The sequence below is a fragment of the Ranitomeya variabilis genome, chromosome 4 (assembly GCF_051348905.1).
Source record: "Ranitomeya variabilis isolate aRanVar5 chromosome 4, aRanVar5.hap1, whole genome shotgun sequence".
NCBI classification, from domain to species: Eukaryota; Metazoa; Chordata; class Amphibia; order Anura; family Dendrobatidae; genus Ranitomeya; species Ranitomeya variabilis.
Window position 1 is genome coordinate 633,412,428 of NC_135235.1, and position 19,346 is coordinate 633,431,773.

Consider the following 19,346-nt stretch of genomic DNA (forward strand, 5'->3'; position numbering starts at 1 on the left):
AGCAAATGCCCAATCCTGAGGGTCGCCCCGGAGCAAGGAAATTACAATCCTGACCTGCTGTGCAGGATCTCCAGCGGAGCGAGATCTCAGAGACAAAAATAATTTACAATTATGTTTGAAATTCTGGAAGCGAGATCTATCCCCAGAGAAAAATTCAGGTAAAGGAATTCTAGGTTCAGATGTAGGAGCATGAATAACGAAATCCTGTAAGCTTTGAACCTTCATAGCGAGATTATTCAAACCTGTAGCTAAACTCTGTGGATCCATATTAATCAGGTGAAATCAGAACCATTCAAGGATTAGAAGGAGAGAGAGACGAAGGCTGCAGTAAGCAGAGATGCTAGTGAATGCTTTATCGTCTCGGACAGCGGGGCGAAGCAACAAAACAGGGGCAGTCCCGCACAATGAGGGACGGTTGGGAGCTATGCAGGACACTGATGAATAGTACTGAAACTATATGGTTAATGGTATGGTTTATAGTAGTCACTTTTATGTGATAGTTATGGACTGTAGGCAACTCAGCAGGGGACAAGTAACAGAGTGTCAGTCCTGCAGCTGGGCAGGGGAGAGTTAGAGATGGTCAGTCTTGCAGCTGAGCAGGGGAGAGTTACAGAGGGTCAGCCCTGCAGCTGGGCAGGTGAGGGTTACAGAGCGTCATCCCTGCAGCTGGGCAGGGGAAGTTACAGAGGGTCAGCCCTGCAGGTGGGGGGAGTCTTGAGAGATGTTTCTAGTGGTTCAATGTATACACAATAGACTGTAGTTGTAGTGCATGCTTCCTATATGGAGCTCTGTAGAGTGAGGTTGTGCTATTGCTCATTGTTGGCACTTGAGGCATATTAGGTGTGCGATCCAAGCATGACCGTTGCATAGAAATACATGCTGTCATGCTCCGCACGGGAGAGCCACCGGCCAGTTCGGTTATTGTCATGCAATCCCCGTACAAGTTATACATCTGACTTCCCTTATATTGGTGCACAAAACAAGACTGAACATAAGACCTTCACAGCCATCAACACCTCATAGGGAATATCTCATGACACTGTCTCTCCATCTACCTGATGATCCTGAGGAACATTGGGATCTTCTTGTTTACTGTCCTGTGGAAGAAGAGGACTGGGACATCTCTCTGGTGTTGTCCTCTTACTGGATAGAACTGGAGGAAACACATACAGGGACTGAATTCATTCTTACATACAGATAATTATAGGAAGTGTGTATTTAGTCCTATTACCTGGTGATGTGAGGGGCTGGGGAACCTCCATCATGATGTCCATGTACAGATCTTTGTGTCCTTCTAAATACTCCCACTCCTCCATGGAGAAATAGATGGCGACATCCTGACACCTTATAGGAACCTGACACATACAATGATACCGTCATCTCCCCGATCCCTTCATAGCTTTACTGTATAATGTCCCAGCATTCCCAGCAGTGTCACCTCTCCAGTCAGCAGCTCAATCATCTTGTAGGTGAGTTCTAGGATCTTCTGGTCATTGATGTCCTCATGTATCAGGGGGTTAGGTGGAGGCCCCGTGATTGGGCTCAGGGGTCTTCCCCATCCCTCAGACACAGGGGCCTGACAGCGCTCACTAGGGGTCTTCTTCACTACTGTGTAATCCTGGTAATGGAGAGACACATTAATAAATCTCACTACAGACATTCCCAGAGTCCTCACCTCTCCAGTTCTGTCCATCTGTTATTCCCATAGATAAGAATGATGTAATGTGACGTCACCAGAATCTCTCACCTCTCCAGTAAGCCGGAAGAGGATCTCTATTGTGAGGTGTAATATCCTCTCCACCATCTTGTCCCTGTCCCTATCCATCCTTGTAGGGTCACTCAGGAGAATTCTCTTATATAGAAGATTTCCACTGAGAGGATCCGATATTGTAGGGACCTGAATGGGGAGAAGATGACGATGTAACATCAAAAAGATCCCATGTAAGAAATCTCCGGAGCTGTTACCGGCTTCACATGATCACTACATCCAGTCATGGCCCTGTCCTGCCACCCCGGTATAACACACAATCTGATTATAGTCACATACAGAGATTTATCACATAATATCTCCAAACCAGCACTAAAAATATAATAATATAAAAAGAAAATGTAAATTAACTTAGTCTTTGCTAAATAAATATTCAATGAATAAAAGATATAAAGTTATAAAGTGCAGGGAACATCCAGAGATCGGGACAGCAGAACCGGGGACGTCAGTAACAAATAATGATAGAACATTAATATAAACTATGGAAAATTGTAATCCCAGTAAATATGATTGTCCAAGAAAGGCGCTGCATAAATCAAGAAAACAGAAATGGGGATGTGTGTCAGGGCAGAAATAAACAGGGGGGAGGAATCAGGATAAGGAGCGCATTCACAAGGCTCCTGAATGACCCAGTGATTTAACTACTTCCTGACAGCGTTACAGTTTCTAAAGTAGGCTCATTGTGTTTATGGGCAAGAAAAGATTCTCTAGGGCACCAGCCCCACCCCCTGCACCTTCAGACCTTGGTATTTCCAGATATCTGTGTACCAGGTCAGTTCCCTCTGGGCAGATTACACAGGAAAAGATGGTGCCTACAAATGCTGCAGAATCTTCTAAGAAATGTAAACATTCACAACAGTGGACAGCTGTCCATGAGCCAAGGGTCACAGCTCTGACACATTCCTTATCAGATCTTTCTCAAACAGAGATAGAGTGGGATTGGAGAGAACATATTCCTTTTATTCACAAAGGGCATGGTGATGTTCAGCAGACTAGAAGAGAAACAAGCTCATGGTGGCAATCGGGTGGAAAACTTGGAAACAGAGGCACTCTCTATACACCAGAGACAATGAACACCACCTTGTTATATCTGAGCATACATCAAAAATCTCAGACATGCTCACCCATCTTGAGGACATAGAAAACTGTCATAGGAGGAACAACCTTCGCATACATGACTTATTCAAGGATATCTCACCTCAAGATCTGGAGAAAACTGCGAGTACCCTATTTTGCGAACTATTCGGAAGAAACTCTGATCATCTTATTGAGCTGGACAGAGTTCATAGGTCTCTAGGTCCTAAATCACCCTCAGTATTAAGACCAAGAGACATTTTCCGCAGAGTACATTTTATCAGAGTATAGGAGAACATTCTACAGGCTGAAAGAGCCAAACAAAATATTAAGTTCATGGATTGTGATGTTCAGATTTTCCGAGATCTTGCATGCTGCACTCTTGAGCTCCGCAGAGCACTGAGCCCTCTCACTCAAGCTCTTAGGGAACAAGGGATCATACAGTGCCTTGCGAAAGTATTCAGCCCCCTTGAACTTTTCAACCTTTCCCCACATTTCATGCTTCAAACATAAAGATACCAAATGTAACTTTTTGGTGAAGAATCAACAACAAGTGGAGCACAATTGTGAAGTTGAATGAAATTTATTGGTTATTTTAAATTTTTCTGGAAATTCAAAAACTGAAAAGTGGAGCGTGCAATATTATTCGGCTTCTTTACTTTCAGTGCAGCAAACTCACTCCAGAAGTTCATTGTGGATCTCTGAATGATCCAATGTTGTCCTAAATGCCTAATGATGATAAATATAATCCACCTGTGTGTAATCAAGTCTCAGTATAAATGCACCTGCTCTGTGATAGTCTCAGGGTTCTGTTTGAACCACAGAGAGCATCATGAAGACCAAGGAACACAACAGGCAGGTCCGTGATACTGTTGTGGAAAAGTTTAAAGCCGGATTTGGATACAAAAAGAATTCCAAAAATGTAAACATCCCAAGGAGCACTGTGCAAGCGATCATATTGAAAAGGAAGGAGTATCATACCACTGCAAATCTACCAAGACTCGGCCGTCCCTCTAAACTTTCAACTCAAACAAGGAGAAGACTGATCAGAGATGCAGCCAAGAGGCCCATGATCACTCTGGATGAACTGCAGAGTTCTACAGCTGAGGTGGGACAGTCTGTCCATAGGACAACAATCAGTCGTACACTGCAGAAATCTGGCCTCTATGGAAGAGTGGCAAGAAGAATGCAATTTCTCAAAGATATCCATAAAAAGTGTTGTTTAAAGTTTGCAATAAGCCACCTGGGAGACACACCAAACATGTGGAAGAAGGTGCTGTGGTCAGATGAAACCAAAATTGAACTTTTTGAGAACAATGCCAAACGATATGTTTGGCGTAAAGGCAGCACAGCTCATCACCCTGAACACACCATCCCCAGTGTCAAACATGGTGGTGGCAGTATCATGGTTTGGGCCTGCTTTTCTTCAGCAGGGACAGGGAAGATGGTAAAAATTGATGGATGGAGCCAAACACAGGACCAATCTTGAAGAAAACCTGTTGGAGTCTGCAAAAGACCTGAGACGGTCGGAGATTTGTCTTCCAATAAAACAATGATCCCAGACATAAAGCAAAATCTATAATGGAATGGTTCAGAAATAAACGTATCCAGGTGTTAGAATGGCCAATTCAAAGTCCAGACCTCGATCCAATCGAGAATCTGTGGAAAGAGCTGAAAACTGCTGGTCACAAACGATCTCCATCAAACCTCACTGAGCTCCAGCTGTTTGCAAGCAAGCAAGCTCCTGTTTGCCAAGGAAGAATGGGCAAGAATTTCAGTCTCCCGATGTACAAAACTGATAGAGACATACCCCAAGCAACTTGCAGCTGTAATCTCAGCAAAAGGCAGCGCAACAAAGCATGAAGTTAAAGGGACCGAATAATATTGCACGCCCCACTTTTCAGTTTTTGAATTTCCACAAAAATTTAAAATAACCAATAAATTTCATTCAACTTCAAAATTGTGTTCCACTTGTTGTTGATTCTTCACCAATAATTTACATTTGATATCTTTATGTTTGAAGCATGATATGTGGGAAAAGGTTGAAAAGTTCAAGGGGGACGAATACTTTTGCAAGGCACTGTATACCGCTGGGGTTTCCCATTTCAACTATTGGCCAAGAAAGATGGACACTCTGCAGTATTCAAGAATCTGGGCGATCTCCCAGAATTATTGGCAATATTTAATTTGCTGCAGATTTCCATTCTGGACTGGCCAGCATTAACCTTGCTTTCTCCCTTGGTCCCATGGGATGAATGGGAAACAGCTTCATCCTCAGGCAGGCTCACACCGCATGTCTTGCCGTAAGGAACGAACGGAGAATCTGATGTCCCCCACAGGATGAACAGGAATGTCACTGAGCCGCATTTGAACTTTTATTGCAAGTTTCTCCTCTTACCTATATGCCTTATTACAACATAATTTTGTTGACATATTGTGGGTTTCATAGTTTATATGTCACTACTATAACTTGAACTGAACGTCCCTGTTTATATCATTTGCTCTCTCCCCATGTCCCTATCCCCTCTCTCCCTCTCCTCCTCCTACTTTTCCTTCCTCTACATTCCTGGCTGTCAGGTATAATGATTCCATGATTTAAAGAGTAACATAGGTCACAGAAGGATGCCTCTTCCTGTTATGGCTTCCTCTTCCCCACTTAGGTACGGTATATACTCGAGTATAAGCCGTCCCAAGTATAAACCGAGGCACCTATTTATGCCACGGAAAACTGGGTAAGCTTATTGACTTGAGTATAAGCCAGGTATGCATTGTCCCCTCATCCCTGTCCTGCTATGCATTACTCCCCCCATCGCTGTCGTGGTATGAATGCCTCCCCATCCCTGTCTGCATGCCTTGGTAAGAATGCTTCCCCATTACTGTCCCTGTCTGCATGCCTCCTCCTTCCCTGTCCTGGTATGAATGCCTCCCCGTCCCTGTTTGCATGCCTCCCCCATTCCGTCTCTGTATGCATGCCTCCCCCGTTCCATCCCTGTATGCATGCCTCCCCCGTTCCATCCCTGTATGCATGCCTCCCCCGTTCCATCCCTGTATGTTTGCTAATGAAAAAAAACAAAACTCACCTACCTGCGCGCCCTGGGTGCTGGACTGCATCTCGTTCCGGCCGCAGGCGCCTGCCTGCAGCTATTCCTGTGCTCAGCAGTCACGTGGTACCACTCATTAAGGTGATGAATATGCGCTCCACGCCTATGGGAGTAGAGACGCGTCCATATTCCTCACCTTAATGAGCGGTACCACGTGACCGCCAGAACTGGATGCAGTGCCAGCACCGAGGGCGCACAGATACTGTAGGTGAGTAATTGTGAAAAGTGGCTGTCTCGGGCACTTCACCCGAGTCTTCTCCTCACATATCAGATCCATTACTTCCCAGACTAAAGGGTTGGTTCATGCCTGTTCGGATATTGTAGAAGAATTTAGATCATATTATGTGTCTCTTTATCATAAAAAGGAGAAAATATATCTATAGAAAATAAAGATATTATAGAGTACTTAAACTCCTTTGCTTCCCCCACCCCTAACGGATTCCCAGTCCCAAGATTTGGAAAATGAATTCAGAGAGGAGGAGAGCCTGGAGGTGATAACGGGGCTTAAAATAGGCAAAAGTCCAGGTCCTGATGGTTTCACCCCAAGATTTTATAAACTATTCAAACAACAATTAGCTCAAATTCTTCTACAATCCTTCAACTCCATTGCATTGGGAGGACAATTCCCACCACAATCTCTTTTGGCACATATTACTGTTATTCCCAAGCCAGGTAAAGATCACACACATTGTAATCATTTTCACCCCATATCGCTAATCAACATTGATCTCAAGATGTACTCCAAGATGATTGCTGTGAGGCTACAACCCCTAGTACCAAATATTATACATAAAGATCAGGTGAGATTTGTCCTGGGAAGGGAAGCAAGAGACAACACTATCAAAATCAATAATAAACAGAGTGCGTTCCTGGCGAGTCCCGTCATGTCTAGTGTCTATACTGTAGATGCAGAGAAAGCGTTTGATAGGTTGGGGAGTGACTTCATAGGGGTGACGCTACAAAAAAAAAATGGATTGAGTAGCAATACGTTGTTATGTATCATGGCCCTTTACACCTCTCTCATAGCACAGGTAAAAGTTAACGGAAGCATTTCCAAACCTTTTACAGTCTACAATGGCACCCATCAAGGATGGTAATTCAATTGGTAATACAATGCACAAAATGAGAATCTCCCTACCAGTAATTCTGGCGGAGGTTCAGTGATTCGCTCTACTCTCTAATTTTAAGGTAAATATCTCTAAGTCAGAGATCCTTAAAGGGAACCTGTCACCCCGTTTTTTGAAGATGAGCTAAAAAAAAGCGTTAAATAGGGGCAGAGCTGGGCGTTACATTAGTGTCTTTTGTGTGCCTTTATTACCCACCTATGCTGCTGAAATACCTTTGTAAAGTCGCCGTTTTCTGCTGTCACTCACGCTGGTCTGGTCCTATCGGCGTAGTGACAGCGCTGTTTCTTCCCCAGATCAGGCTCATCATTCCGTTGGTGGCGTAGTGGTGTGCACATGTCCAACAGAGAATATCCACTGCCCAGGAGATGAAAAAGAGCGCGATCTGCGCTATTCAGTCGTTTACCAGTGGGCGCGACCATCTTTCTGTGGCCGCGCGTGCGCAGATGGAGCGCTCTGCTGCCCGGGGCTTCAGGAAAATGGCCGCCGCAATCTCCATCTGCGCACGCGCGGAATCCCGCGGCCATTTTCCTGAAGCCCCGGGCAGCAGAGCGCTCCATCTGCGCACGCGCGGCCACAGGAAAGATGGCCACGCCCACCGGTAAACGGCTGAATAGCGCAGATCGCGCTCTTTTTCATCTCCTGGGCAGTGGATATTCTCTGTTGGACATGCGCACACCACTACGCCACCAACGGAATGATGAGCCTGATCTGGGGGAGAAACAGCGCTGTCCCCTGTTGTGAATTCTGCTCTTGGGCTCCCTCCGGTGGTTGTTAGTGGTCTCTGGATTGTAAGCTAGGGCAGGTGTTTCTGCTTATTGCAGTTCTATTAGGTATTTAGGTTTGTAGGATCCATCTATCCCTGCCAGTTGTCCATTGTATCTTGGAGGGATTGCATCTCTGTCTGGCTCTACTTGCCCTGCTGTCATTTCAGCTAAGATAAGTGTCTGGTTTTTGTTCTCTGTAGCACGCATGCAGTGTGCTTTTATGTGCAGTGCAATCTATTGTGTTTTTGTCCAGCTTAGACTTTGGATTTTTCTGTCATGCTGGATTCTATGGAGATGCAGATATACATCCTATGTCTTTAGTTAGATGTAGTAGATAGTATATTCTGCTGTGGATTTTTCTAGAGCTTTAATACTGACCGCTTAGTCCTCTGTCCTATCCTTTTATATTTTAGCAAGTAGTGCCTCTTTTGCTAAACTCTGTCTTTTCTGCCTGTGTACGTATTTTCTCTTAAACTCACAGTCAATATTTGTGGGGGGCTGCCTATCCTTTGGGGCTCTGCGGCAAGATAGGATTTCCCATTTCCATCTTTAGGGGTATTTAGTCCTCCGGCTGTGTCGAGGTGTCTAGGCCATGTTAGGTACATCCCACGGCTACTTCTAGTTGCGGTGTCAGTATTAGGATTGCGGTCAGTACAGGTACCACCTACTCCAGAGATAGTCACATGCGGCTCCAGGGTCACCGGATCATAACAGTCACCACGCCCATAGGACCAGACCAGCGTGAGTGACAGCAGAAAACGGCGACTTTACAAAGGTATTTCAGCAGCATAGGTGGGTAATAATGGCACACAAAAGACACTAATGTAACGCCCAGCTCTGCCCCTATTTAACGCTATTTTTAGCTCATCTTCAAAAAACGGGGTGACAGGTTCCCTTTAACTTGAACATTCCAGAAACCGAGGCCTCACTCCTCAGCTACACATTTCCCTTTAAACGAAGAAAGGACCACATCAAATATTTAGGTACTACAATTCCATTAGATACTTCACAGATCTACCCACTTACTTTTGTGCCGCTATTGCAAAACCTGGAGGAAGATCTATCACAATGGTCCAGGCTCTCGATTCCTGGTTTGGCAGAATTAACATTCTGAAGATGGACATTTTACCTAGAATTCTTTATCTGTTCCAGACTATTCTTTATAATTTACCCAAAGTCTTTTTTCAAAAGATTAAAGCAATTTCTTCTAAATTTATTTGGGGGCATCTAAACCTAGATTCTCTCACTTAAAAATATGAGAGAGGCCTGTAATTGACATCATAGGTAGACCACAACTATGAGAGTCAAAATTCAGCAAACAAATCCAGGAAATCACCTTGTCTGATATGGCAAGATTTATTTTTCAAATTATGGTGGAAAATAAGTATTTGGTCACCTAAAAACATGCAAAATTTCTGGCTCTCGCAGACCTGTAACTTCTTTCAGAGACTCCTCTGACCTCCACTCATTACCTGTCATAATGGCACCTGTTTGAACTTGTTATCAGTATAAATGACACTCCAAACTCCACTATGGTGAAGACCAAAGAGCTGTCGAAGGACGCCAGAAACAAAATTGCAGCCCTGCACCTGGCTGGGAAGACTGAATCTGCAATAGGCAAGCAGCTTGGTGTGATGAAGTCAACTGTAGGAGCAATAATAAAAAAAATGGAAGACATACAAGACCACTGATAATCTCCCTCAATCTGGGGCTCCACGCAAGATCTCACCCTGTGGGGACAAAATGATCACAAGAATGGTGAGCAAAAATCCCAGAACCACACGGTGAATGACCTGCGTAGAGCTGGGACCACCGTAACAAAGGCTACCATTGGTAACACACTACATGGCTAGGGACTCAGATCCTGCAGTGCCAGAGGTGTCCCCCTGCATAAGCCAGTACATGTCCGGGCGCGTCTGAAGTTTTCGAGAGAGCATTTGGATTATCCAGAAGATTATTGGGAGAATGCCATATGGTCTGATGAAACCAAAGTAGAACTGTTTGGTAGAAGCAAAACTCGTCATGTTTGGAGGCAACAGAATGCTGAGTTGCATCCAAAGAACACCATACCTACTGTGAATCATGAGGGTGGCAACATCATGCTTTGGTGCCGTTTCTCTGCAAAGGGACCAGGATCACTGATCTGCGTACATGAAAGAATTAATGGGGACATGTATCGTGAGATTTTGAGTGCAAACTTCCTTCCATCAGCAAGGGCATTGAAGATGAAACGTGGATGGGTCTTTCAGCATGATAATGATCTCAAGCGCACCGCAAGGGAAACGAAGGAGTGGCTTCGTAAGAAGCATATGAAGGTCCTGGAGTGGCCTAGCCAGTCTCCAGATCTCAACCCCATATAAAACCTTTTGAGGGAGTTGAAAGTCTGTGTTGCCCAGCGACAGGCCCAAACATCACTCAGATCTGCATGGGCCAAGGGCATTGAAGATGAAACGTGGATGGGTCTTTCAGCATGATAATGATCTCAAGCGCACCGCAAGGGAAACGAAGGAGTGGCTTCGTGATCCTGGGCCAACATACCACCAACAGTGTGTGCCAACCTTGTGAAGACTTACAGAAACTGTTTGACCTCTCATTACAAACAAAGGATATATAACAAAATATTGACATGAACTTTTGTTAACGACCAAATACTTATTTTCCACCATAATTTGAAAAAAATTGTTGCCAAATCAGACGAGGTGATTTTCTGGATTTGTTTTCTCATTTTGACTCTCATAGTTGTGGTCTACAGTATGATGTCAATTACAGGCTTCTCTCATCTTTTAAGTGGGAGAACTTGCACAGTTGGTGGCTGACTAAACACTTTTTTTCCCCCACTGTAAGTGTTGGAGATGTGACTCCACTGTAGGTTACAAGACCCATATTTGGTGATCTTGCCCCCGAATACCCAAATTGTGGACAGGATTGTTTGATCTCTTCAATAAATTATTCTGCACCAACTTCCTGAACTCTCCAGAAATAGCTTTTACCATCAATATTCCCTATATCTATTTCTACCATTAAAAAGGGACTATTTATAGTATGTTTTAGCTGCAGTGAGACAGATTATCCCCAGACATTGGAGATCAATCACCATTCCTTCTAAATTGGAATGGGATGAGGCAGTACACACGTGGTCAAAATTGTTGGTACCCCTCGTTTAATGACAGACAAAATCCACAATGGTCACAGAAATAACTTGAATCTGACAAAAGTAATAAAAAATTTATGAAAATGAACAAATGAAAATCAGACACTGCTTTTCTATCATGCTTCCACAGAATTTTTTTTAAAAAAAGAACTCATGAAATAGGTCTGGACAGAAATGGTGGCACCCTTACCTTAATATTTTGCTGCACAACCTTTTGAGGCAATCACTGCAATCAAACGATTCCTGTAACTGTCAATAAGACTTCTGCACCTCTTGACAGGTATTTTGGCCCACTACTCAAGAGCAAACTGCTCGAGTTGTCTCATGTTAAAGGGTTGCCTTTTCCAGATGGCATGTTTCAGCTCTTTCCAAAGATGCTCAAAAGGATTTAGGTCAAAGCTCATAGAAGGCCACTTCAGAATAGTCCAATGTTTTCCTCGTAGCCATTCTTGGGTGTTTATAGCTGTGTGTTTTGGGTCATTATCCTGTTGCAAGACCTGCGACTGAGACCAAGCTTTCTGACACTGGGTAGCACATTTTAGAATCCTTTGATAGTCTTAATATTTCATTGTACCCTGCACAGATTCTAGACACCCTGGGCCAGATGCAGCAAAGCAGCCCCAGGACATAACAGAGCCTCCTCCATGTTTCACAGTAGGGACAGTGTTCTTTTCTTGATATGCTTCATTTTTTCCGTCTGTGAACATACAGCTGATGTGCCTTGCATTTTTATCTTGTCTGTCCATAGGATATATTCCCAGAAGCTTTGTGGCTTGTCAACATGTAGTTTGGCAAATTCCATTCTGGCTTTTTTTTATTTTTTTTTCAACAATAGTGTTCTCCTTGGTAATCTCCCAAAAAATCCACTTTGGCTCACACAACGACGGATGGTGTGATCTGACACTGATGTTCCTTGAGCTTGAAGTTCACCTTAAATCTGTTTGGAAGTTTTTCTGGGCTCTTTTGTCACTATTCGTATTATCCATCTCTTTGATTTGTCATTAATTTTCCTCCTGCGGCCACACCAGGGAGGTTGGCTACAGTCCCATGGAGCTTAAACTTCTGAATAATATGTGCAACTGTAATTACAGGAACATCTGATGGAGATGGTCTTATAACTTTTACCTTTAACCCGTTTGTCTATAATTTTCTTTCTGATCTCCTGAGACAACTCTTTCCTTCGCTTCCTCTGGTTCATGTTGAGTGTGATACACAGGTTACCAAACAGCACAGCCCTATATACAGTCCCACTCACTGATTCCAAGATTGTAGATACCTGTGATGCTAATAAGTGGACACACCTTGATTTAACATGTTCCTTTTGTCACATTCTTTTCAGGGGTACCATCATTTATGTCCAGGCCTATTCCATGAGTTGTTTTTTTTTTTAATTCTGTCGAAGCATGGTTGAAAAGCAATGTCTGACTTTCATTTGTTCATTTTCATAGATTTCTTTATTATTACTTTTGTCAGATTCAAGTTATTTCTGTGACCATTGTGGGTTTTTCTGTCATTACAAGAAGGGTACCAAAAATTTTGACCACGTGTGTAGATAACCTTATACACATGGAAGAGCTCATAGTCTCTGACAGTTGGCTGAACTTGGACTCATACATATATAAGAGAGCTTGGTTACCCAGGACAGCATTCAGAAATTCATCTTAATTTAGCACTTGGCTAACATCGCCATTCTAGTGATTTTGAGCCATTGGTATCACACTCAGAATACGCATGATTCCTCTTCCTATACCTTCTTCCTGTGTTGGCCTTTGTGTTCTCCCCAATTCTTCCCTATCGTGTCTCGTCATTTGAATACAATAATTTATTCACATAAAATGATACGTTTCAATACTATTTGTTGCATTATACAATCCCTTTCCAAATAAGTATATGCCGGTTAATATACTTACATTTTGTTGATTGTACCTGTTGTGCAAACTGAATTTGATTTTGATGTATGTTGAAACATCAATTGTTAATTATAACTTCAATAAATATATATATATATATATATATATATATATATATATATATATATATATATATATATATATATATATATATATATATATATATATATATAGTCATGGCCAAAAGTATTCACACCCCTGCAATTCTGTCAGATAATACTCAGTTTCTTCCTGAAAATGATTGCAAACACAAATTCTTTGTTATTATTATCATCATTTAATTTGTCTTAAATGAAAAAACACAAAAGAGAATGAAGCAAAAAGCAAAACATTGATCATTTCACACAAAACTCCAAAAATGGGCCAGACAAAAGTATTGGCATCCTCAGCCTAATACTTGGTTGCACAACCTTTAGCCAAAATAACTGCGACCAACCACTTCCTGTAACCATCAATGAGTTTCTTACAATGCTCTGCTGGAATTTTAGACCATTCTTCTTTGGCAAACTGCTCCAGGTCCCTGATATTTGAAGGGTGCCTTCTCCAAACTGCCATTTTTAGATCTCTCCACAGGTGTTCTATGGGATTCAGGTCTGGACTCATTGCTGGCCACCTTAGAAGTCTCCAGTGCTTTCTCTCAAACCATTTTCTAGTGCTTTTTGAAGTGTGTTTTGGGTCATTGTCCTGCTGGAAGACCCATAACCTCTGAAGGAGACCCAGCTTTCTCACACTGGGCCCTACATTATGCTGCAAAATTTGTTGGTAGTCTTCAGACTTCATAATACCATGCGCTCGGTCAAGCAGTCCAGTGCCAGAGGCAGCAAAGCCACCCCAAAACATCAGGGAACCTCCGCCATGTTTGACTGTAGGGACCGTGTTCTTTTCTTTGAATGCCTCTTTTTTTCTCCTGTAAACTCTATGTTGATGCATTTTCCCAAAAAGCTCTACTTTTGTCTCATCTGACCAGAGAACATTCTTCCAAAACGTTCCTTTTTCAGGTAAATTTTGGCAAACTCCAGCCTGGCTTTTTTATGTCTCGGGGTAAGAAGTGGGGTCTTCCTGGGTCTCCTACCATGCAGTCCCTTTTCATTCAGACGCCGACGGATAGTAAGGGTTGACATTGTTGTACCCTCGGACTGCAGGGCAGCTTGAACTTGTTTGGATGTTAGTCGAGGTTCTTTATCCAACATCCGCACAATCTTGTGTTGAAATCTCTTGTCAATTTTTCTTTTCCATCCACATCTTGGGAGGTTAGCCACAGTGCCATGGGCTTTAAACTTCTTGATGACACTGCGCACGGTAGACAAAGGAACATTCAGGTCTTTGGAGATGGACTTGTAGCCTTGAGATTGCTCATGCTTCCTCACAATTTGGTTTCTCAAGTCCTCAGACAGTTCTTTGGTCTTCTTTCTTTTCTCCATGCTCAATGTGGTACACACAAGGACACAGGACAGAGGTTGAGTCAACTTTAATCCATGTCAACTGGCTGCAAGTGTGATTTAGTTATTGCCAACACCTGTTATGTGCCACAGGTAAGTTACAGGTGCTGTTAATTACACAAATTAGAGAAGCATCACATGATTTTTCGAACAGTGCCAATACTTTAGTCCACCCCCTTTTTTATGTTTGGTGTGGAATTATATCCAATTTGGCGTTAGAACAATTCTTTTTGTGTTTTATAATAGTAACAAAGAATTTGTGTTTGCAATCATTTTCATGAAGAAACTGAGTATTATCTGACAGAATTGCAGGGGTGTGAATACTTTTGGCCATGATTGTATATATATATATATATATATATATATATATATATATATATATATATATATATATATATATATATATATATGCGCTTTCTATAGGGTGTTTTTGCCCATTCTCTGCGTGGCAGGCACACTTCTTGTATACTAACTGAATACTGCTTACCACCATTAACCAATTGTGGACATACGATGTTTTTCTATACCTCCATACCTCTAGTCTGAGGATGGTCTGAGTCATAGATACTGTACCTCTGACAGAGGGTCCGGAAGCGTGGGATGCTGGTGTATGTACAGGTGATAACCCTTATCCAGCAGTGGGAGCAGCAATTCCCATACAATTTTCCCACTCACCCCCAGGACAGAGGGCATTGCAGTCCAGGGGTGGTCAATGTGGATGTCCTTCCCTAAACCTGTGGCTATACCCTGAGGTACTCTCGCAAAGCTTGTACAGTTTAATTCCATAGCTGGCCCTGTTACTGGGCATGTATTGTCAGAATTTTAGCCTCCCTTTGAAATGAACCAGAGATTCATCTATAGAGATGTCCCTATGGGAGTTGTGAGCATTATCACTATAACGCAGGGGTCTAAGGATTATCGTTTATCCTTATGGAGAGTGACATACCATCTCTGGCTTGTCAAGGTAAGGAGGCTTATTCACCGTGCAATGCTCCTCTGTGAAATATAATATGCAAATTGCCTCTTCTGAGAAAAAGGGGACTTAAACTCTATAGCGCCACCTGTTGGAAGTAGCGATCCTACAAGTCACAATCAACCCTTTAACGAGTAGTGCAATATGAAACGATACCCCTTAGACCACAGTCCAGAGCCTCTCACCTAGCCAAATCAGTTCTCTTGCTTTACACTGACGAGGGCCAACAGCCCGAAACACTGTGTCTGCGAATTGAGATACTGATTTGGCTTTTATCCTAAGTCATATTGCACGACTCGTTAAAGGGTTGATTGTGACTTGTAGGATCGCTACTTCCAACAGGTGGCGCTATAGAGTTTAAGTCCTCTTTTTCTCAGAAGAGGCAATTTGCACACTATAACGCAAGAATTTTGGGATCTCTTCAAATCGTGTCCTTGTCATGGCCATACGAAATACCGTTGTGCTGTAGAGTATATCAGCACTCCAGTATTGCTGAAGCTATGGTTTTCTGACTATGACCATATGCAGCATAATGCCCCAAAATATCAATTTCTGCTGCATTTACAGGGGTCCATCTGAAGTATGAGGATGTGGTACTTTGGGTGAAATATTGATAGGCATACAAATTTGTCTGAGCCACAATAAGATTTATTATTTCCTCACTGAAAGAAAAAAGTGAACAAGTCCGGGTTCTTTAGTGAAAGAGCAGTGAGACTATGGAACTCTCTGCCGTATAATGTTGCAATGAGTGATTCATTACTAAAATTTAAGAGGGGACTGGATACCTTTCTTGAAAAGTATAATGTTACAGGTTATATATATTAGATTCCTTGATAGGGTGTTGATCCAGGGAACTAGTCTGATTGCCGTATGTGGAGTCGGGATGGAATTATTTTCCCCCAATGTGGAGCTTACTTTTTGCCACATGGGTTTTTTTTTGCCTTCCTCTGGATCAACATGTTAGGGCATGTTAGGTTAGGCTATGGGTTGAACTAGATGGACTTAAAGTCTTCCTTCAACCTTAACTACCGTATTTTCTGGTGTATAAGACGACTGGGCGTATAAGACGACCCCCAACTTTCCCATATAAAATATGGAATTTGGGATATACCCGCCGTATAAGACGGGGGTCATCTTATACGCCCAGTCATCTTATATGGCGTGTGGTTCCCAGGGTCTAGAGGAGAGGAGACTCTCCTTCAGGCCCTGGGATCCATATTCATGTAAAAAATAAAGAAAAAAAAGAAAAAATATGGATATACTCACCCCTCCGACGGACCCTGGACCTCAGCGGTGCAAGCGTCTGCCTCCGTTCCTAAGAATGCAGTGAGTGAAGGACCTTCGATGACGTCGCGGTCACGCGACCGCTCATGTGACCACGACGTCATCGAAGGTCCTTCACTCACTGCATTCTTAGGAACGGAGGCAGACGCTTGCACTGGTGAGAGCCAGGGTCCATCGGAGGGGTGAGTATATCCATATTTTTTATTTTTATTCTTTATTTTTTACATGAATATGGATCCCAGGGTCTGAAGGAGAGTCTCCTCTCCTTCAGACCCTGGGAACCATCCAGGATCGCTCTGTGCTCCCGTACCCGGCGTATAAGACGACCCCCGACTTTTGGGACAATTTTTAGGGGTTAAAAACTAAAAAGTCGTCTTATACGCCGGAAAATACGGTATGTATTTTAGTGAGGCCTGTAGTGTCAAATTGGATTCCTGGGAATGCAGGAGGTCTGTCCACTAGGGGAACCATATGGATATACAGTTTGCACTACACTAGGGATTAGATAGTTAATAGACTTTGGATTAGCCCACAGTTTAGGAGGCTTTTATAGAAAATGATTCCGGATTACAGTCAGTTAGTCAAAGTCTAAGACTCAGTAAGTGCAAGTTCTGGGTGGAGTAAAGAGCAAGACTAAACAAAGTTAACAGGTTCTAGTGCAACGAAGGTGCAGCAGAGAAAAACGGGAACATGTGCAGCTGAAGATAGGAAAATCTTTGACGCAAAAAGAAAGAGTGCTGTACGCAAGGCACAAGTAGTGTCTGGTATACTGACTACATCTTCTTCCTTATGTCAAGTATGTGGGCAAACATTCAAGACCTGGATTGGACTCATCAGCCACCTCCGGACCCATAACTACTAATTCTCTTCTAACCCTGAAGTCATGGTCACCTTCGACTACGAAGGACGAACATCATTTGGCCAGTACTGTTTATCAGTATTTGAAAGCCAAAACCAGGAGTGAGTGGTAAATACAGAAGTGGTTACGTGTTTCTATATTCCTCTGACTGTTCCACTCCTGGATTTGGCTTGATGTAAAATACTGACCAAATACTGAACGTGTGAACATGGCCTAAGGAACGTACTCCACCACACAACACACTCCACCCAGACTTGTGTTTAGAAAAGGGGTTTTGGGAAACCAGAAGTCAGTTCTGGCACACAGCACACTGGCCCTGTACCCCCCTTTACCTCCTCACTAGATGAGGAGGAGGAAGAGCACTACAGCAATGTGGTCATCACTGTTTGAAAGCGTGTCGGAAGCAAGGAAAGTGTATGCCTCCTCTGCTTAATAGCGTCTTCATGAAGAAAGGGTCATATTTATTTTATTTAAAACACTGGGAATGTGTGTGCAAGTGTTGCTTTTACAGGTTGTTACGGAACCCCCCAACACCCGGAATATGTTGTGCAGTTATATGTATGTATAATAGATTCCATGTGAGATACATGTCCCTAATGCATCAGCCCACAGGCTGCGCCCCTGGGCAGAGGGGACAAGATATCCCCCTTCTGACCTCCCCCCCACCTTTGTAATTCCCACAGTAAATATTGGCAGGCTCCGGCCACCTGCGGCTATTGTAATGTATGTCTGGCCTGCCGCTTTTCAATTGGCCTGCCCTCTGTATCTGTGTGATATATATTCTGTGTCCTGTGAGTAAAGTGTGTTCACACTGGAAATACGTGGAGAAGCAGTGATCTTTTATATGCGCCCATGTAACCAAGCAATTCCAGCCAGCGTCCTTTCATTCAAAGCAGAGTGGACCTCCTGAAACACGGGGTGGTACTGAAAGAGGTACTCCAGCACGGTAGATCCCGTTACACAGGTGTTTTGTGTGGGGCTTGTGTAAAGGGTATTAGAGAAAAAAGTAGAGAAAAAAAAAAGTAAAACGTACAGTATCATTTTTATTTTGACTGCTGGTCTCATACACTGCAGTATTTGTGAGAGTCCGCTTATAGCTGAACCTCACAGGCCACCGTACCTTGGGGTCATCACATGACCTCAGAGTAGCATGGTAAACATTGGGAACCGTGATTCTCATTGCGGGGGTCCGACACTTACTGAGGGAGTCTTGTGACCCCTTTGTGATCAATTTAATAGCGCTGTCGTAACTGACATTATTTAAGGGGTTTATTGGCCTCACTTGTATCCAAAACCTGCCGGGGCCGACAATGCAGGGTGTCAGCCATCATGTACAGCTGCCAACAGTGAGAATTTCAGCGACGGGGCAGCGCTGTAGTCTTATTCCTCAGGGCTGTATTTAGAGTTTCTGCTGCCCTAGGCACTTTTAGTGCTGCCTCCCCCTTTGGTGAGTATCACACTATCGGCAGTGACTTTGGCAAGAATCACTGATGTGAAAGTCGCCTTTTGCAGCAGATCTGGCAGTTTTTCTGCATGTGCTGCGTAACGGATCACTTACAGCAACACTGCGTTCGGCCTCATTCATTCCCTATGGGATTTGCGGCACTTGCCGTGATCTGGCAAATGTGGTACCATACCTCCCAACTTTTGAAGAAGGGAAGGAGGTATAAAGTTTGCGGCGCGCGTAGTGTGCCGCGGCAAATTTTAGGCCACGCCTCTGACCACACCCATTTCACAACTAGTCACACCCATATCCACGTCCCAACCACAGCCATTTAGCACTGCTGAGCACACAGTTTTATATACAATAATTATAAACAAAAAAAAATATGGCCACACAGTGCTCCATACTGTATAATGGCCACACATGATGATCAATACTGTATAATGGCCACA

General features: G+C 43.3%; 1 protein-coding gene across 1 annotated transcript in view; it reads right to left on the reverse strand.

The window, feature by feature from the left end:
- LOC143767225 (uncharacterized) overlaps positions 1-19,346 on the reverse strand; it is a 385,097-nt gene that overhangs the window by 255,622 nt on the left and 110,129 nt on the right. Inside the window, exon 2 of the mRNA XM_077255382.1 lies at positions 1,748-1,897. Within this exon, the coding sequence (XP_077111497.1) occupies positions 1,748-1,825 (78 nt within the window). The 5' untranslated portion in view covers positions 1,826-1,897. The remainder of the gene's footprint in view (positions 1-1,747; positions 1,898-19,346) is intronic.